We start from the raw sequence: 21,738 nt of genomic DNA on the forward strand, positions 1-21,738 counted from the left end.
CAACCTTTTCTTAATATACGTTATAGATTCTTGTCTGAAGTTGAGGTCTTTTTTATGTTTCTTTTTCTTTTTTTTTTTTTTTTTTTTTGCTTTTTGGATCACATCCGGCGATGCACAGGGCTTACTCCTGGCTCTGCACTCAGGAATTACTCCTGGCAGTGCTCAGGGGACCATAATGGGATGCTGGGATTTGAACCTGGGTCAGCCACATGCAAGACAAACGCCCTACCTGCTGTGCTATCACTCCAGCTCCATGAAGTTGAGGTCTTTACATCAGATTTTGATCTGACTTTAATTCATTTTGATCTGACTTTTGTGCATGGTGTTGGGTAGAGATCTGAGCCCACTTATTTTTGCACATATCTGTCCAGTTTTGCCAGAACACTTATTAAAGAAGTTTTCCTTGTTCCACTTAATATTTCTTGCTCCTTATCAAAGATTAGATAGTCATGTATTTGAGGGTATGTGTAATGATATTACACCTATTCCATTGATCTGTGCATCTGTTTTTATTCCAATAATATGCTATTTTAATTATTGCCACTTTGTAATACAGTTTGAAGTTGGAGAGATTGATGTCTCCCATCTTTTTTCCCCAAGAATTGTTTTAGCTATTCGTGGGGGCTTTTTTGTTCCATATGAATTTTAGAAGTGTTTGATCAATTTATTTAAATAATGTCAAAGAGATAGCCTTGAATCTGTCATCTATATAGTGCTTTGGGGAATATTGCCATTTTGACAGTGTTAATTAACCCAATCCATGAGCAGGAGATACGTTTCCATTTCCTCATGTCCTCTTTTGTTTTTTTCTTAAAGTAGCATTTTGTAGTTTTCTTTGTACAGGTCCTTTACCTCCTTAGTTAAACTTGATTTTCTGAGGCATGATTGTGAACAGGATTGTTTTTTTCATATCACTTTCTTCTCTCTCATTATTTGCATATAGAAAAGCCACGGAATTTGGAGTGTTGGTTTTATAGCCTGCTACTTTACAAGTCTGTGTTTCTAGGAGCTTCATGGTAGAGGCTTTAGGGTTCTCTAATTATAGTATCTTGTCATCTGTAAACCGTGAGAGCTTGATTTCTTCCTTTCTTATCTGGATGTCCTTAGTATATTTTTCTTCCCTAATTGCCATGGCAAATACTTCCAGTACTTTATTGAACAGAAGTGGTGAGAGTGAGTATCCTTGTCCCTGATCTTGGAAGGCTTTTAGTTCCCATTGAGAATAATGCTTGCCATGGCCTTGTAGTAGAAAATTTGACTACATTGAGGAAAGTTTCTTCGGTTCCCATTTTGGTGAAAGTTTTCATCATAAACAGGTGCTGTATTTTGTCACATGCTTTCTCTACATCTATTGATATGATCATATGGTTTTATCTTTTCTTTTATTGATATGATGGTTTATGTTGATTGACTTGTGAATGTTAAGCCATCCTTGCATTCCCGGGATGAATCCCACTTCATCATGGTACATGACCCTTTTGATGAGTCATTGGATTCTATTTTCGAATATTTTGTTGAGGAACTTTGCATCCATATTCCATCTGGATATCAGCCAATACAACCAATCTTATCCCTGGTAGCACCACTGCTACAGTTATTAGCCATGTTTTTGCTTCATGGATTTTCCAGTTGCATCATAAATTCCATGGTTACAAAAAAAAAATGAAGAAGAAGGAAACAACTCTCATCTTGTATAAGAGCCCAGTATGTGCAGAGAAGTGGAGTGTATGTTTCTCATCCAATCTATCTCCTACACCACTTCTCCACCACATGGCTGGGCTTTTTGTGCCTGCCTCATAAATGTTAGTTGGAAATTAGAGAGGAATCATTAAGTTAAGATCATTAAGTAAACATCATTAATCATTAAGTAAACATCAACGAAACCATCTGGTAGACTAGTATGTAGTCATTAAAGATAATGAAGAAGTTTCTAAGGACATAGGGAAGGACTTATTTCATAAATGAAAACAAAAGTATCAAAGTATGAAATTATGATATGATCTCAACTCTGTACAAATGGCTAAAATAGACTGGATAAGTATGTGTGATTACTGGATTTTTTTCTTCCTGTGCTTTGTAGTATATATTGGATTTTCTTTCTATGCTTCAAGGTATGGCTTAATATCATTGTATATAACATAACAGTGTCAACAAAAATTTTCTGACAATAACCTATTTTCAGCTTCCCATATTTTTTCAGTCTCTATCACATTTGCCCAGATTTCACCATGCAATCATCACACCCTTTTTTTGTCAATAAAAAATTGGTCTGTAACTTTTAATCAAATTATTATAGACTATTATATAGTAATATATTATAATTATATGGTAATAAATTATTTTAAGTAACACTAACATGTTTTTAAAAGCTGCACATACTGGTCACACCTTTCATTTTTTGTGAAGACAGACAGCATATATCTGCAATGATTATACAGTAAAATATAGGTACTCATATCTGGATCAATTTGAAAGCAGTCACAAAGATCACAAATGAATGGTTATGCCTAGGGCCCAGACAACTTCATTTGCAGAAACAGATGGTAGGCATTGTCTCTCGAGCAGTCATGGTTTGCTAGCTTCTGATAGTTTACTTCATAATATAAAAATTAAATATATATTGAAAGATGTAATCTTTCGAGAGAAAGGTGCTGTTTCACCACACTCATCTGTGTTCGGCCAGGAATTAAACTGGAATCACCACATGCAAGTCAAATGCTTTTCCTTTTTAAAAAAATGTTGTAATTTAAATACCATGATTTGAAAAGTTTTTCGAAGATGACTAGTTAAAGAAACTATGGAAAAAAAAAAAGAAACTATGGTACTAATGAAATATTATACAGCAGTTAGGGAAAATGTGGTTATGAAATTTGTTTATAAATGGGTGGGCATAGAGAGTATCATGTTGAGTGAAATGAGTCGGAAGGACTCATTTGGATAATTGCACTTATTTATGGAACATTAAAAAAACACAATAAAACACTAATATCTAAGAACAGTATAAACAAGGGCAAGGACTATTAGTCTACAGTTGGAAGCCTTCCTCAAGCGTTGGAGGAAAAGGCAATTGGGATAGAGAAGGGACCATTGTAACAAAGATAGTTGGAAATGATCACTGCATAGGAACTGTGTACTGAAAAGGAACACGATAACCTCCCACTATCTGTGTTACAGATTATAGTACCCAGGAGGAGAGAGAAGGTGGTGGGGGAGAGGGGGAGATATAGAGAAGAAGAGGAAGAGAAGCAAAGTGCCCCTCTAGAGTCATAGAGGCAGGCTGGGTGGGGCAGGGGAGCATGGCAGGAGGGAAACTGGGGTCATTGGTGGTGGGAAATGGACACTGGTGGAGAGATGGGTATTGGATCTTTGTATGACTGAAACCTAATAATGAACAGTTTTGTAACTATGTATCTCACAGTGATTCAATTAAAAAATATAAATAAACAAAATTTAAATTTGTTCACAATATAGTTATTTCAGGCATTCAGTGTTCCAATATAAAACCCATCACCATTGTGACCTTCCTTCTACCAGTGTTCCTAGTTTTCCACCCCCATCACAAGCCTGTCCTCTGAGCAAGTACAAACAATTTACTTTCTATTGATTTCTATAACAAAATGGCAAATGGAATCATTTAAAAACAATAGATTGGGGCCGGAGTGATAGCACAGCGGGTAGGACGTTTGCCTTGCACGAGGCCGACCTGGGTTCGATCCCCGGCATCCCATATGATCCCCCAAGCACCGCCAGGAGTAATTCCTGAGTGCAAAGCCAGGAGTAACCCCTGAGCATCGCTGGGTGTGACCCAAAAAGCAAAAAAAAAAAAAAAAAAAACAATAGATTGATATAGAAGAATTTGTGATAGTTGTTATATCTCACATTGTGCTACTAAAACCATTGCCTGAGGACTTACTGAGCTGGTTGGTGTTGGCTGAGCCTCCTGTGGGCACCAGTAACGTCTCCATTGTGAGACTTGTTGTTACTGTTTTGGGCATATCAAATACACTGCGGGGAGCTTGACAGGCTCTGCCGTGCAGGCAGGATACTCTCAGTAGCTGGCTGGGCTCTCCGACAGGGACAGAGGAATTGAACCCGGATTGGCCACATGCAAGGCAAACGCCCTACCTGCTGTGCTATCGCTCCAGTCCATATTTCTGAGACCTCTTAGAAGCCTGTTGTTTTTAGAACACAATTGAGTGAACCAAGAAAGTGAAATTCTACTCTTTTATTCCTTCAGGTTTTCTGAAGCAAAGGCCCTGGGAGAAAGTATCAATAAAGCAAGGAGTAAAGTTGGTAAGCAGATCGACTTTGTTCATGGGTCTTTGTCCCTGTGGAAACTGGATCATGATGTGCCTCTTGTTTGAGGGATATTCTGCCCAGGCAGCTGCTTGAAAAACTCCTTTTCCTGGAAGTCTGTCCTTTCTCCTCTGACCTTCAGGAAATGAACTTTGTATCCCTGAGCTCTTGCCTCTCAGTGAGAAAGTTCAAGTGAGAGTTACGTTAGCAGCCCCTCCCCTGGTCATAGCTTCCTGATCACAGAGATGTTCTCTCTCTAGTGCTTGGAAACATTTTGTTTGCCTTCCAATGCCTCGCATTAGCATGTGGGACACAGGTGGGCATTTAAGAATCATAAATGAGCCATTTTCCTTCCCAGGGTGCAGCTTTCCAAGCAGGGCTCTCCCACTGGAATACCATTCATGGAAAGATGAGGTTGTGGCCAGAGCAAACTCTATTTAAAAAATCCTCACAGGTCTGAGAGATAGAACTAGTCTGATACCTCAATATCACGTATGTGCAGGACTGGCCCCTGAGCATACAGCAAGGAGTAGCCCCTGAGTACCCTCAGATGTTGGAGGGTATTAACCTCAGTCTCAGGACTCTGGGTAGGGAAAAAGCCCATTTCACTGAACTCTAACTGTAGTAGACCCCCACCTTCAATGATGGCTGTAACAGGAGACCACAGTACGGTGACACCTGCCTCAGCCAGGGACCAAAGTTTGGAGGGCTGTGACTGATCTTCCACAGAGGATCAGTGTGTGTTGCAAGTGGATTTCAAACCAGTGTCGAGACATCCCTGACTGGAAGTGACTGGTTTCACGGTGCTAATGAGGACAATAAAAATAACAGACTAAGACCCATCTTCTGCCCACCTGTCCTTCAAACGTGCTATTGGTCCCAGGGGCCCAAGTAAGTAGATCTCTGACATCAGCTTGTCACTGAAAACCCTCATGATGCATGATCAGGACCAGCACCTGAAGCATATATTTACAACTAAGGTGGGGAAACCAGAACCTGTACACAAACATTAGAGTTCCAAGGCAATTGTAGAGAACATTTCAGGAGATTTATGAAATTTACTGAGTGCATTTTCCTAGGGTGAAGGTAAATCAAGTGGAATTTTTTTGTTCCCAGCCAGTCTTTTAGTAAACCTGAAAATTTGGAGGTGGGAACCTGGCAGAGGATACCATGCTGCATGTGGATAGGAATAACCCTCATTCCCACAGAATCTCATTTCTGCCTTGAGGCACTGAGGCAGGACTCTATGCAGTTTGGCCTGTTGAGAAGGGATGAAGCTATACTTGTAAGCTATGGAATCTCTATCCCACATGCATAAAGCTCAGAAAACTAGACAAAAACTTCTTTTTGTAAAACTTGGTACATCATTCACACCATTCTGATGTTGAAACTATGTTATAAATGGAATAGGGACCAGAGCAATAGTCCAATGGGTAGGGCATTTGCCTTGAATATGGCCAACCTGGGTTACATCTCCCAGCATCCCATATGGTCCCCCAACCCTGTCACTCTCCTAAGTATAGAGCCAAGAGTAACCCTGAGCATCACCAGGTTAGCAGCAAAATCAAAATAAATAAAAACTAACTAAAAAAATAAATGGAAGAAACATTCATTATTCTAAATGACTCTCAGAAAGACAATAGTCTTGTTTCTGAAGGAAAGTCATTATCGCTGCATTTACCTGTCCCCTACAAAAGCACATTTAGATCAATTTCCATCGCATGGGCTGTGTTTGGAATGCATTAAAATGCATGTTACTTCCATTCCATTTATCTTTGAAAAACTTGGCTGAGGGCCGAAGAACGCAGCGATCTCCCCCACGCCGGCGGTTTGGGGTCCGGAGACCCCAGGCCCAACTCGCGCCTCTCACTCTCGCTGCTGCGGCCCTCAACTTTCCCTCCCCACCAGGGTGTTAGGGGCGTTGCCACACGTCAGGGAGCGTGGCCTCAAAAGGGGCGTGGCCTCCTTCAGGAGCAGCGGCCGCTTATGCGGCCGAAGATATTTTTTCCACTCATTACATTGTGCTTTGGCCATAATTGATAGAATCTACTCCTCTGAAGAATACCCGGGTCATCTTAGTCACTATATGTTAACAGTCAACTGACCTAGCCTATCCTAATTTTTCAAAAACTGTCAGTGAACACATCAAGCTGCACATAAAGTCCTTTGTAAAAAGATCATAGCCCCACGCTTTCTCTTGAGACTCCTCTCAAGCTAAGGAGAGCGCTTAACAGTAAAACCCATAACAACATAAAGAAACAGCAAAAATCCCCACCACCAGCAGAGATGGAAGGGAGGATCTCAGCAAACCCAGCAATGACTTCTCAGAAATACAGTCTCCTCTCAGATAAAGAATTCAGAGAGGAAATCGTGAAGATGGTTGAAGAACTCAAAGCAACTATGGAGCGAAAATCCAATAAATTAAGGCAGGATATGGATGCAGCATTGGAACGATCCACCAAGATAATTCAGGAAGAAATGAGAGCAGAAATTTCAAAGCTACAATCAGAAGTGACACAATTAAAAGAATCAGTAGATGAAATAAAAAACTCAGTAGGAGCCCTTAACAGTAGAATGACTACTGCTGAAAAAAGAATCAGTGATCTTGAAGACGAGCTGCAGAAAGCATATAGGCAACAACAAATAATGGCAAAGACCTCAAAACAGCTCTAGAGCGAATTAGAGTCCTAGGGGATGACCTCAAGAGAAACAACATAAGAATCATTGGAGTACCAGAACCACAGGACCAATCCTAATAAAAAAAAAAAACACAATTAAAGACATCATTTTTAAGAAATTCCCAGAGCTAGAAAATATGGGCATCCAGATCCAAGGTGTCTGAAGGGTACCAACTAAAAGGGAGCCAAATAAAAAATCCCCAAGACATATCATAGTCAGAATGATGGATGCTATGGATAGAGACACAATACTGCAAGCAGCAAGATCAAAGAAGGAGATCATATACAAAGGAGCACCCCTTAGACTCACAGCAGACCTATCAGAAGGAACCTTCCAAGCCCGAAGACAATGGTGGGATATAGTGAAAAAACTCAATGAAATGAATGCCTCACCAAGAATACTTTACCCGGCTAAACTCTCAATCAAACTTGAAGGAACCATACACTATTTCATGGAGAAACAACAGCTCAGGAACTTCATAGACTCAAGACCAAATTTAAAAGGACTAAAAGGGCTACTATAAGACAAGGAAAAAAACCTATAAGAACAACAAACCCTACAGAAAAATGGCACAAAATCCCATGACAATAATTGCTCTTAATGTTAACCATCTAAATGGACCAATCAGGAGGTACAGAGTGGCAAAATGGATTCAGAAACTAAACCCAACTTTCTGCTGCCTACAAGAAACACATCTGAATAGTCAGAACAAACACAGACTCAAAATCAAAGGATGGAAGACAATCCTGCAAGCAAACAGCTCCCTCAAAAAAGTGGGAGTGGCCATACTAGTATCTGACAACATAGATTTCAGGCTGAAAAAGATTAGAAGGGACAGCGAAGGTCATTTCCTATTCATCAAGGGATATGTACAACAGGAAGAAATCACACTATTAAACGTATACGCACCTAATGAATGACCAGCTAAATACTTAAAAGAACTCCTAACAGAATTTAAGGAGGACATAACTAGCACCATGATAGTAGTAGGAGACTTCAACACTGCCTTATCACCTCTGGATAGATCGACAAGAACAACACTCAGCAAGGAAACAATGACCGTGAAGGAAGAAATGGAAGAGACAGGGCTAATAGACCTATACAGGGCTATACACCCAAAAAGGAAAGAATACACATTCTTTCCCAGAGCACATGGATCATTTGCTAAAATAGACCACATTCTGGGTCACAAATTATACCTTAATAGAATCGGGAAGATAGAAATTGTATCAACTATCTTCTCAGACCATTATGCACTGAAGATGGAAGTTAATCACGCACAAATGCGGAGAACCAAATCAAACACTTGGAAATTAAACAACTCACTATTGAACAATGAGTGGGTCACAAAGGAAATCAAGGAAGAAATCCAAAAAATGCCTCGAAACAAATGAGAATGAAGACACAAGCTACCAGAACCTATGGGACGCAGCTAAAGCTGTGTTAAGGGGAAAATTTATACCTCTGCAAGCTTTCCTCAGAAAGGAAGAAAGGGCCTATATAAATAGCTTGACTTTGCAGCTCAAGATCTTAGAAGAGGACCAGCAAAAGGAACCCAAACCAGATCGAAGGAAAGAAATAATAAAACTTAGAGCAGAAATTAACGATATGGAAAAGCTGAAAAACAATTCGAAAGATCAGTGAAACAAAGAGCTGGTTCTTCGAGAAAATAAATAAGATTGATAAACCGCTAGCAAAACTCACAAAGAAAGAAAGAGAGAAAACCCTAATAAACCGAATCAGAAATGAAAAGGGGGACATCACACATATCAACGGGGGGTACAGAAACCAAGGAGATTCAAAAGAGCATCAGAGACTACTTTGAAAGTTTGTATGCCACGAAACAAGAGAACCTAAAAGAAATGGACGAATTCCTTGATTCCTACAATCTCCCAACACTGAACCAAGAAGACCTGAAATACCTGAATAGGCCCATAAATATCAAGGAAATCAAAACTGTAATAAAAAGTCTCCCAAAAAACAAAAGCCCAGGTCCAGACGGATTCACTGGTGAACTCTTCCAAACATTTAAAGAAGACTTGTTGCCAGTTCTCCTCAAGCTCTTCCAGGAAATTGAAAAGACAGGAACCCTTCCGAACAGTTTCTACGAGACACATATCTCCCTAATACCAAAAGCAAACAAAGACACCACTAACAAAGAAAACTATAGACCAATATCCTTGATGAACACCAATGCAAAGATCCTCAACAAAATAATAGCAAATAGAATCCAACAACTCATCAAAAAGATCATACACCATGACTAAGTGGGATTCATCCCAGTAATGCAAGGATGGTTTAACATTTGGAAATCAATCAACATAATCTATCATATCAACAAAAGTAAAGATAAAAACCATATGATCATATCAATAGATGCAGAGAAAGCATTTGACAAGATCCAACACCCATTTATGATAAAAACTCTCACCAAAATGGGTTTTGGAGGAACTTTCCTCAAGATAGTCAAAGCCGTCTACCACAAACCTATGGCAAGCATTATCATCAATGGAGAAAAACTAAGGGCCTTCCCTCTAAGATCAGGGACAAGACAAGGATGCTCACTCTCACCACTTCTCTTTAATATAGTACTGGAAGTATTAGCAATAGCCATCAGGCAAGAAAAAGATATTAAGGTGATTCAGATCAGAAAGGAAGAAATCAAGCTCTCACTATTCGCAGACGATATGATATTATAACTAGAGAAGCCTAAAAGCTCTAGTAAGAAACTCTTAGAAACAATTGACCTGTACAGTAAAGTCACAGGCTATAAAATCAATACCCAAAAATCCATGGCCTTCCTATATGCAAACAATGAGACAGAGGAAAGGGACATGAAAAAAGCAATCCCGTTCACAATCGTGCCCCAGAAAATCAAATACCTTGGAATCAGCTTAACTAAAGAAGTAAAGGACCTCTACAAAGAAAACTATAAAACGCTACTCCATGAAATAAAAGAGGACATGAGGAAATGGAAACATATCACCTGCTCATGGATAAGGAGAATAAACATTGTCAAAATGGCAATACTCCCCAAAGCATTATACAGATTCAACTCGATCCCTATAAAGATACCCATGTCATTCTTCAAAGAAACGGATCAAGAAACCCTGAAATTTATATGGAACAATAAACGCCCACGGATAGCTAAGACAATTCTTGGGAAAAAGATGATGGGAGGCATTACCCTCCCCAACCTTAAACTCTACTACAAAGCGGTAACAATTAAAACAGCATGGTACTGGAACAAAGGCAGAGCTGCAGATCAATGGAACAGGGTGGAATATCCCTACACACAACCCCAAATGTATGATCATCTGATCTTTGATAAGGGAGCAAGAGATGTGAAGGAAAGCAAGGAAAGCCTCTTTAACAAAAGGTGCTGGCACAACTGGACAACCACATGCAAAAGAATGGGCTTAGACCTCGACCTGACACCATGCACAAAAGTCAGATCAAAATGGATTAAAGACCTCGACATCAGACCACAAACCATAAGGTACATTGAAGACAAGGTCGGCAAAACCCTCTACGATATTGAAGATAAAGGTATCTTCAAAGATGACACGGAACTAAGCAATCTAGTAGAAACAGATCAACAAATGGGACTACATTAAACTAAAAAGCTTCTGCACCACAAAAGACACAGTGACCAGAATACAAAGACTATCTACAGAATGGGAAAGGATATTTACACAATACCCATCAGATAAGGGGTTAATATCAATGGTATATAAAGCACTGGTTGAACTCTACAAGAAGAAAACATCCAACACCATCAAAAAATGGGGCGAAGAAACGAACAGAAACTTTCCCAAGGAAGAGATACGAATGGCCAAACGGCACATGAAAAAGTGCTCTACATCACTAATCATCAGAGAGATGCAGATCAAAACAACCATGAGATACCACCTCACACCACAGAGACTAGCACACATTCAAAAGAACAAAAGCAACCGCTGTTGGAGAGGATGTGGGGAGAAAGGGACCCTTCTACACTGCTGGTGGGAATGCCGACTAGTTCAGCCCTTTTGGAAAACAATATGGACGATTCTCAAAAAACTAGAGGTTGAGCTCCCATTTGACCCAGCAATACCACTGCTGGGAATATATCCCAGAGAAGCAAAAAAGTATAGTCGAAATGACATCTGTACTTATATGTTCATCGCAGAATCTGGAAAAAACCCGAGTGCTCTAGAACATATGACTGGTTGAAGAAACTTTGGTACATCTATACAATGGAATACTATGCAGCTGTTAGAAAAAATGAGGTCATGAAGTTTGCATATAAGTGGATCAGCATGGAAAGTATCATGCTAAGTGAAATGAGTCAGAAAGAGAGAGACAGGCATAGAAAGATTGCACTCATCTGTGGAATATAGAATTATAGACTAGGAAACTAACACTCAAGAGTAGTAGAAATAAGTACCAGGAGGTTGACTCCATGGCTTGGAGGCTGGTCTCTCATTCTGGGCGACTCAGTAAATGGAACACCAAGTAAAATGTGATAGGAGGTCATGCGGGGGAAGGGTGATGCGTGCCAAATGTAGGCTAGAGAATTAACACAATGGCCACTCAACACCTTTATTGCAAACCACAACAGCTAATCAGAGAGAGAACAAAAGGGAATACCCTGCCATAGTGGCAGTGTGGGGTGGGGGGAGACGGGACTGGGGAGGGTGGGAGGGATGCTGGTTTTACTGGTGGTAGAGAATGGGCACTGGTGAAGGGATGGGCTCTCGAAATCTGTATGGGGGAAACATGAGCACAAAAATGTATAAATCTGGGGCTGGAGTGATAGCACAGCGGGTAGGGCGTTTGACTTGCACGCGGCCGACCCGGGTTCTAATCCCAGCATCCCATATGGTCCCCTGAGCACCGCCAGGGGTAATTCCTGAGTGAAGAGCCAGGAATAACCCCTGTGCATCGTCGGGTGTGACCCAAAAACAAAAACAAAAACCAAAAAAAAAAGTATAAATCTGTAACTGTACCCTCAAGCTGACTCACTAATTAAAAATAAAGTATAAAATAAAAAAATTTTAAAAAAGAAAAACTTGGCTGAGGCCTTCCTAAAATATGAATATTAAAAGTCTTTGTACTATGACTAAGTGTAGATCATCTTTTGTTCAATAGGGCCAGTTTCAGGAATAAGTTTGGGCTGAAACCCAGCATGCCTCACTTTTCATCAAATGCTCAGGTTTGCACCTGGGCAAGGTGTTATCAGTTTCCAGTTTGCAGGAAGATTTACTATAATCTCTTGCAGGAACCCATTGTTTCACCAGTGTTTCAAACATCATGGGCAGTGGTTTGAAGAGCAAGATTGAAGATTATGTTTTCAGACTCTATAAAATCTCAACAGAGGGGACCCACTGATGCTTCAGGGAACATGAGAGAATCCAAGACATAAAGTTAGATGAGAGTTGGTAGGTGTAATGAAGGCATTATGTTAAAGTACCAAAACCAGCACAATAAGGACTAGAGAAAACCTGATTAAGAACAGGCTTCAGAAGCCATCAGGGACTGCAAAATAACAAAACATTACCATAAAGTAAAGGAAATACTCTATTCTCTAAGAAATGCAAAAGCCAGGGTGGCATCCATTCAACTCTGTACAGCATTCCTATAGCTTCATAATGCTGCGTCTCTCTATTAAAAAGAAAGATGATTCAGAGGCAAGTCAGCTAAAGTGATGAAAAAGAGCTGGGAATATGCATGCATGAGATTTGGGTTCCATTCCCTGGTATTGCAATAAACATTAAAAATAATAAGTAATAAGCTATGAAGTTGACATTTGCTTCATTAAGCAATTTACTTCATTCTTATTTTATTTGAGGGGTTGTTTTGTTTAGTCTTGGGACTATAATCAATAGTACTCAGTTGCTACTCCAAGTTCTGTGCTTGGGGATTGCTCCAGGCAGTGCTCAAGGAACAAGGCACTACCAGGGAGCAAACCCAGGCTTCTACATACAAAGCATTCACTCTAAGTATTCCCTTTAAGTATCTCCCTGGCTCATGTTTATTTCCAATAAACAAGCTTGGGTTGTACATCACTTAGTGTTTTTTGTTTATATGTTTGGTTGGTTTTAGTTTAAGGGCCACACCAGGCAGTGATCAGGGCTTACTCCTGACTCTGTGCTCAAGGATCACTCCTGGAAGTGCATGAGGGTCTTCAGAATCAGGTCGACTACATGCCTGACCTGCCGTACTATCACTCCGGTCCCATATTTTATTAATTACCATAGTTAAAAACCATCTAATTAATTTATGCCATTTGTTTTGGTCAGAAAGTTTGAATGTGGTGTAAATGGAAATCTATTGTCTTATGTAATGAGGAAGTAAAAATGTACAGTTGACTTTAAATGCAACTTTCTCCTTGTTCTTGTCCTTCTCATCCTCTTTCTTCCATCCACCTCCCAGTTCTATTTAACTAGCTTCTCTGATGGTTTCTTCGAATTTCCTGGTAAGGTGCTAGATTTACATGGTTCAGTAGAATTCATGGGAAAGAGAGAGCTCTGGCCACCTGTCCATTCACACCTGCTCAGCTCAGTTCCGTAAGCCCACTGTGTCATTAGCTACTTTTTCTTCATGATGCAAAACTGTAATTTGTTTGTGAGGAAAAGCCTTCTGTGAACCCATCCAGGCCACTGATTGCACCAATATCCTCTCCCAGCTACTCCTGTGCACATGAGCTGATTCTTACACTGGTGAGAGAACTTGATATTTATCAACAGTAAATCTTCTCTTACAAGGATTCAAAATGAAAGTTGCAATTTTTAGTTGTATTGATCTTGTGAAAAAAATAAACAAAGAATTTTTGTCTCCAAAAAAGGCACTTTTAATGATTAGAGATTCTGGGAATCTTTAAAAGCAGGACAGATGGGCACTTTTCAGAGATAATCTAGAAACAAAAAGAAGGACAATGATTTGTTTTCTTCCTTTCCTTTGTTGCTATTGTTACTGTGATGACAGAGGTCACACAAATTTGGTTGTGCTCACAAGGGTCACACTGCTGGTTGTGGGGCTTATGGAGAGGGAGTTGTGGGTTGCTACTGTACTCATAGAAGGGCTCGCCAACTGCAGTGCTCACTCCTGGATATGACTCACTTGGTTTCAGGGTCTCAGTGCACAAGGGACTGAGCTCACTGGCTATGGACAGCAACAGTAATCAAAGTCATGACCTCATCTTGCAAGATTGGCTCTACTTGCACAGGTTGGGGGTGTGGTGGGCTGGGGGCAGAGGACACCCTGTGGGGTTAGGAATCAAAACCAGGCTTCCCATATGCAAAGCATGCACTCATCACACTGAGCCTTCTCTTTAGCTACTTTAGCCACTGCGCCATCCTCAGAGTCCCCCAAATGATTCCTTAAGGGCCCTTTGTAACAGTGAGAATGTTACAATCTTGCTGAATGACAGCCTGTAGCCAGCATGACTGATATCTTTGTGAGTTTGATTGAATGTTTAGCTGTCATAGTTTAGAGATCGAACAGCAACAAAAATGATTTCAGCAAGCTGCAACTCCATAGAGTATAATAACTGACAAGAAGTAACACTAATGAATTTTATACAACTTTCATGCATAAGACGGAAGCAATGATTTGGTTAGAATGTCAGAGAAGCAAAATGATGGCTGAGTGCTCCCTGAGCAGTCTGATCAAGTGGTCTTACTTTAACCAACAAGGCCCAGGATCTGACTTTGTCTGGGTTTCTTTGGGTAGGCTGGCCCAGGCCAGTTCAACTCATAGTACACCAGAGACAATTGCATTAACTTACTTATGGATATATTTTTATAAGTAAGAACTTTAAACTGACTTCAGCTGGGGCATCTTCCAGAAAGGAAAAGAGTTATCAAAAGGTTGGCAAATAGACAAAATCAAGAACAAAGGGAATCAAAACAAAGCCAAGTTCTGAAATATAGATTTTCAAGGTCACATTGAAGCCTCATGGTCATGCATTACTAAGGTCCTGCAGCAATTACCAGCCACCTCCATGCTGGCCAGACCCCTCTGCATACAATGCCCCTTCCTAGAGAAAAGATCAAATCCACCTGTTCCGTCTTAACTCATTAAACTGTCATTGCATCCCAATCTCACCTCTCAAGTATGAAGTTGAGTCACTAAAAATATGGGCTTTGAGAACAATCACTTTGAATGATGACCCTAGGTGGGGCTGGGGAGAGGACAATTGAGATCCAGATCCCAGTACTCTATTCTTATGCCACCTCAGATCTTTGGCTTCCTCTACAGGTCTGCCCCGGTAGCTGCTGGCACCATAGACCGTGGTCACCTGCTCCTGGTTTTGCCCTGCTCAGCACCTGAGAGCCTTCTGTTCCCAGGGCTAACCAATAATTATTTGCTTTTTCTTAGCTCAAAGTGATGACAAAGACACCCTGAATGGCCCAGTTTTTCCTCCTCTCAGTATTTAGGATGGCAGTCCGAGTGGCTGAAGACTGTACTGTTTGCAGTGGAGGAGGGGGAGGTGATAGAGCACTTGCTTTGCTTTGCATGTGTGAGACCGAAGTTCAGGACCACAAAACAAAACCAAAAGACTGCTTGGGTCAGAAAGTCATCTCTTATCCAACCTGGCTTTATCAAGGAGGAGAGAAGTGTTGTGTTTCAGAAAGCAGCCGCAGGGCCAAGAGTCTAGGGCTTAGGATGCTCACCTTGCATTCTGCTGACCAATCCCCAGCACCATCAGAAGTGACTCCTGAGCACAGAGCCAGGAGTGGCCCCTGAGCACCACCAGATGTTGCCTAAAACACTCCAAAATAAATAAACTGGGACCTGTTCAAGTGGAAGCACACGTTAGGCCCTCAGCTGATGCCCAGCACTATATGACTGCACCAAGAATCACCCCTAAGTATCCTAAGTGTGAACCCTATAAAAACTATTTTATTTGGTTTGGGTTTTTTTTTTCAGGTGAGAAATACCCAGCAGTTCTCAGGGCTTTCTCTTAGCTCTGCACTCAGGGATCACTCCTGCTGATGGTTAGGGAAACATATGTGGTGCCAGGATCAAAGTGGGGTCAGCTACAGGTAAGACAAGTACCCTAACCCCTATATTATCTTTCTGTCTCCCAAAAAAAATTAAAGAAAAAAAAGGATGGGTCTAGAAAGATAATACACAGGTTAAGGCCTTGCCCATGACTGACTCTGGTTCAGTTTCCAATATTGTATGGTCCCCTGAGCACTAGGAACAAATTCAAGGACAGAGCATTCCAAGTGTGGCTTCACACTTTCAAAATAAGTTAGTTATTTTGAAAAAAATTTAAGGGCCCATAGAGATATTATAGTAGGCAAGGAAGGTCCTTACCTTGCACACTATTGACTCAGATTTGTTCTTGGCACCTGAGTTTCAACAGGAGTGACTCCTCAGCACAGATCCAGGAGTAGCCCCTGAGCACTGAGTGCAGAGCTAGGAGTGAGCATGACCTCACAAGGGTCACACTGCTGTTGTGCTACTTATGGGGAGGGAGTGGGTGTTGCAGTACTCACTCCTGACTATAGCAATGCAGAAATTCTAAACCGCGCAGCCGCTTCATATCTCTTCATTCTCAGCAATGGAAAACTATCAAGTGCTTCCTTGTCAGCAGGGCTGTTTTTCTGAGGGGAAACTCCAACAACAATAGCGAATATTGTGTTGAAATATGGAATGTAATCAAGGTAAAGAGAAAATGAAGTGAAATTTATCAGCTACGCAAGTGGGGGTGGGGGGTGGGGGGAAGGTATACTGGGGTTTTTGGTGGTGGAATATGGGCACTGGTGAAGGGACAGGTGTTCAAGCAGTGTATAACCGAGATAAGCCTGGAAACTAACTTTCCACATGGTGATTTAATTTAAAAAATAAAATTTTTTTAAAAATAGGGGGCTGGAGAGATAGCACAGCGGGTAGGGTGTTTGCCTTGCACGTGGCCGACCCGGATTCGATCCCCGGCATCCCATATGGTCCCCCAAGCACCGCCAGGAGTAATTCCTGAGTGCGAAGCCAGGAGTAACCCCTGAGCATCGCTGGGTGTGACCCAAAAAGCAAAAAAAGAAAACAAAATAAAAATAATAAATTAAAACAAAAAGCTTCCACCTCAGTAAGACAAGGAACGGTCCCTTTTACAATGAAGATGGGCGGGGTAAGTCCAATGATGCCTCAGCCCCCTTGGTTTTATCTCAGGGAGAGGAATGTGAAGGGTTGGATTAGCTCAGATCTAATAAAATGGCACCAGTTCCTTTATCTCTAGGTTCTTAAGGAAGCACCTGGCCATCACCCCACAGTTTTCCAACAATAACAGGGACTAGTCTTTGGAAAGTGCATTATAGTACACAGGGGTTGTTTTCCCTTGTTCATAGTGAACTCGATTCATCTTTTCTTTAATGACTCCCTGCATTGCTTTCTCACTTAGAAAGTGTTGTCCCAACATTCATAAAGATGAGCTGTTCATTGCACCATATACATTTAATGTTTTCCTAAATTTTCTTATAGTTTTTTTTATTACTGTTATATTTTTCACACTCAACTCATTTGGGATTTATTGTGGAATATAGCATAAGCTGAGGCTCCAGCTGAATGTTTTTCAAAGAACCAATTTTTTCACCACCCATTTCATTTAATGAAATGCCTTAAAATAAAAATTTTTCCCCTCAGAGGAGAGTCATTTTAGATGCTCTGGAGGCAACTGGTACACTCTAATCTCATCATAGCAGTACATCTTTGACATGATCATTTTCATACAAGTATTTCCAAGGTAATTTCACCCACAAATACTATTACCTAGATATCAGAATAACCTTGAGGAAAATGCCAGCTTCTTTGTAAACCAGAATCTCATGGATGGGGAGCAACAAAATCGTATCTATGCATGGTGAAGGGGTCCCTCCAGACCCAGGCTCCCCTCAGATGGTTACATATTTCCCAAGACTGGTGACTCAATGCTCTGCCTGTATTGAGCTAACTTCACTGATTTGTGGAAAGAAGGTTGATGAAACTCTGCTACTTCCTTCAAAGATAGATAGATACTGATGGCTTCGACTGAAGGAGGAATTATTGTGATAAAGCTGAACAGGGAAGAGCTGAAAAGAGCAGCCAGGGTGGTCTGGCTGCCTATTGTCAACCACCCAGCAAACTCTGAGCATGTTCCTGAAAGCCACTGATGGCTTTCAAATACAGAGAAGGCGCAGGGTGGTACCCGCACCTGGGCCTGAGCAGCTCTCCAGGCAGCTGTGCCAGGTCAAGCCCTTGAGAGAGGCCAGAGTGAGAGGGCCAGTCTGGTGCTGAGGTTGGACATCACCGCTGATGCTCCCAGACCAGCCTCACAGCACCACAGAGTAGCAGAGTAAGGAGAGTCAGCAGAGTAAGGAGAGGAGCTAGAGCAGGACCTAGCTGGGGCAAGGCAGTGGGGGGTACCACAGAGACCCCTCCCTGAAATCTTGTTTCAGAGTTTGTGCAGAGCATGGGTTGTCTGCAAGGACTCACAGTCCACAGAGAAACTGAGGTCTCTAAGCTCATATTTGGGGCTAGCAAGCATCAAAGATGGCCCCCTCCTTAAGGATCATAATGACCCACTTTAGTGGAGAATTTTCTTATACGTGACTAAACGGAGGCCTACACAGTCTAACAAGCATGCCCAGAAATACACTGCTCTTAAGGGTAGGAAGCCAGAACATGGGCCGGGGTTTTACTGCACTTCAAGGACCATGGTCTTAGAGGCAGGAAAACTCACAGCCTAATTGTGAGTAGTGGGTCAGTTCTGTCCTGTAGATTCTCAGGAAGGTTGCATTTCCTCTATGGACTTGGGCAAGAAACAAAAAGACAAAGTCACCAGTGGAGTCAGCCTTTCTCCCTGTCTCCTCCCAGGAAGATGATAAAAGCCGGAGGCAGAGAAAAGACTAAAGGAAGAGACTAAGGCAGCCAAGAGGGCAAGTGGCCCTTGGGGGTCTCTTACAAATTGCTTCAGATGGCTGTTTTATGCCTCATTTTAACTCACAGGTGATTTCTTGGTGCAGCTGCTATTAAATACTCAAACACAACATTAATATACACATCATAAGGAAGAACTCCTGTTCTCCTCTCCCTCTGTACTGCAGAAATAGTACAGCAGGTAGGGCATTTGCCTCGCAGTCATCCAACCCGGGTTTGATTCCCAGCATCCCATATGGTACCCTTAGCACCACAAGGAGTAATTCCTGGGCACAGAGTCAGGAGAAATCGCTAAACAAAAAAATGTTGGTTCATCTCCCATCTCCTTCTACACAACTGTGAAAAGATGGTAGATAGATAGATGATAGATAGATAGATAGATAGATAGATAGATAGATAGATAGATAGATAGATAGATAGATAGATAGAATAAATAGCAAACATTCCTGAAGACACCTTGTTTTGTTGCAGAAGTCGGATCACAATGTGCATGTTAGTCTTGAGGGAGGGGGGCTGCCTTTAACCCTGTATTTTCTCAATTTCAAAAAAGTATCTCTATTTATGTGCTAGTGGAATAATACAGTAAGTGTTTTTATGGGTATTTACCCATGCAAGAAAGAGTAGGGCACTTGCCTTGCACACGGTCAATCCAGGTTCAATCCTAACAGCCCTGAGTCCACAAGGAGTGATCCCAGAGCACAGAGCCAGGAGTAAGCCCTGAGCACCACTGGGTAAGATTCCAAAACAATTATTTCCATTTGTTGTTGTTGTTTAGTTTGTTTGTGGCCTCACCCTGCAGTGCTCAAGGATTACTCCTGGCTTTGTGCTCAGAGATCACTCTTGAGAGGGTCAAGGTACCATATGGGATGCCAAAGATCAAGCCCAGCTAGTCCATGTGGAATGCAAGCACCTTACATACTGCATATCGCCCTGGTTCTTTCTCTTCTCTATTAATTTAGACACCATAATTTACCATGGATATACTGGTGCTCTGGAATTTAAGTACTTGTTATTCTTCACCTCTTTTTTCTCATTGAACAGTGTGTATGGGTCTAATGCTTGCTATCTTGATGAGGCTACTTTTTGCATATGAGAAAACTGTGATCTATTTAATCCCTTGCAACAAACATCTTTTTGTCCTACAATGTGTCCTCTATCACAAATAATGCATATGGTTTTGTGTACAAATATAAATTTGTTTGCAGTCAATGCCTGGGTGTGGGTAACACAATCCCCAGCATTCTTGCTTGCACATTTACTATCTGTCATTTTTGGTTTTGCCAGTTGGAGAGCAAAAAATAATATTTCATTACTGTCTTAATTTGCATTTCCCTGACAGCTGGTAGAATTGAGTGCTTTTTCATGTGTCTCCTAGCTTTTACCCATTTGGTGGATTGAATTTCTCTCCTTGATTTGTATGAGCTCTTTGTGTCCTCTGGATATTGGGTCTTTGTCTCTGGAATGTGTGGCAGATGTTTTCGTCCAGTTTGTCACTTCCTTTAATTTTCTTGTGAAATATTTGGAAGAACCCTAGGACAACTGCCTTTCTCTAATTTTCAGAAATTGCCATGGAAAACTACTGGTTTGTCTGGGTTAGGGAGGAGGGTGTGTGTGTTTGATGTTGCATGTGTCTGTAGGTGGGTATCAACCTTGCCTCACCCATAAACTGCCCCAAAGGAGATAACCAAGGGTAACCTGGCATGCACTGCACATCTCTCAGTCAAAACTAGAATGAGGATTTTATTATATTGTGGCAGCTGCATGAATAAATGACTCCCGCACATGTATGGTTAAGTCTTTTATCAGACCCTAAGTCTGGAGATTTTACCACTAAAAACACAGACTTTGTAATGAGGTAAAACTGACTTTATTAATATTATCTTTGTTGAAGATGTTTTTAATGATGCCTGAATATTTTTAATTTAGTGTTTTTCAAAACACAACTTAACACATGTTCAGATGATGCTGAAATCTAGAAAACCACCTAATAAATAATTGAAATGTAGCAGTAGTTAGCAACTTATTCACAAACACTAGGGTCCTTTGATACCCCCTTTCATTGTAAAACAAAGACAAGTAATTAAAAGTAGGCGAGGTACTAAGAAAATCTAATAAACAAGGGACACTAAAGGCATGAAGTTATTAATTGCTGGCCCCAGAAACCTAAGGCAAGTCTAAATCAGTGCATAAAGGTAATGAAATGATATATTCTGCAGAAGTAAATGCCACAATTTTATTTTTTTAAAGAAAAAGCACTGTGTCATGGAAAGAAACTATGAAAAGTTTATCTTAGGTGAGTTGAAAGTAGATAAGGAACCAAACATGATGGCCCCTCAGTATTGGTATTGCAAGTCATAATGCCCAAAAGTAGAGCATGAGAAGGAATTGTCTGCCACAGAGGCAGGGGGTGGAGGTGGGTGGGAGTGCAGGAGGGATGTTAGAGGACATTGGTGGTGGAAATTGTACACCATTCTTAGCTCACAATCCAAAATCATACGTAAGATCGCAGCACATCTCGGCCCTCCACCCTGTTCTGCCAGTCCCTGAAACAGAGTCTTAGAAGTGGAGTTTATTCCTAAGTATATTACAATTTTACTGTTTTGTGACTATAATACTCTTCCATTTCTTAAGATAGAAAAAAGTGTGTTTTCAAAAACTCTGTTGTACTCAGCCATCTTCTCAGGTCCTCTTTTTAATTTTAGTGGGATTTTTCTAGTAATCCGTTTTAGAGTTTCCTAGAAATGCCATCATATTCATATAAAAAATCATAATATTTATGCTTATTATTTTCTTGTCTTAATGCATTCCCTAGAGTTTCTGAATAATAATTGATTAATGACAGTAATAGCCTTTCTCATC

General features: G+C 40.9%; 1 protein-coding gene across 1 annotated transcript in view; it reads left to right on the top strand.

Annotated features, from left to right (window-relative positions):
* The window catches only part of KIF6 (kinesin family member 6), a 705,701-nt gene that overhangs the window by 576,623 nt on the left and 107,340 nt on the right, over window positions 1-21,738 (top strand). The window contains exon 15 of the mRNA XM_055140906.1: window positions 4,238-4,293. Coding sequence (XP_054996881.1) covers window positions 4,238-4,293 — 56 coding nt within the window. The remainder of the gene's footprint in view (window positions 1-4,237; window positions 4,294-21,738) is intronic.

This window comes from Sorex araneus, chromosome 5 (assembly GCF_027595985.1).
Source record: "Sorex araneus isolate mSorAra2 chromosome 5, mSorAra2.pri, whole genome shotgun sequence".
In the NCBI taxonomy this organism is placed as follows: Eukaryota; Metazoa; Chordata; class Mammalia; order Eulipotyphla; family Soricidae; genus Sorex; species Sorex araneus.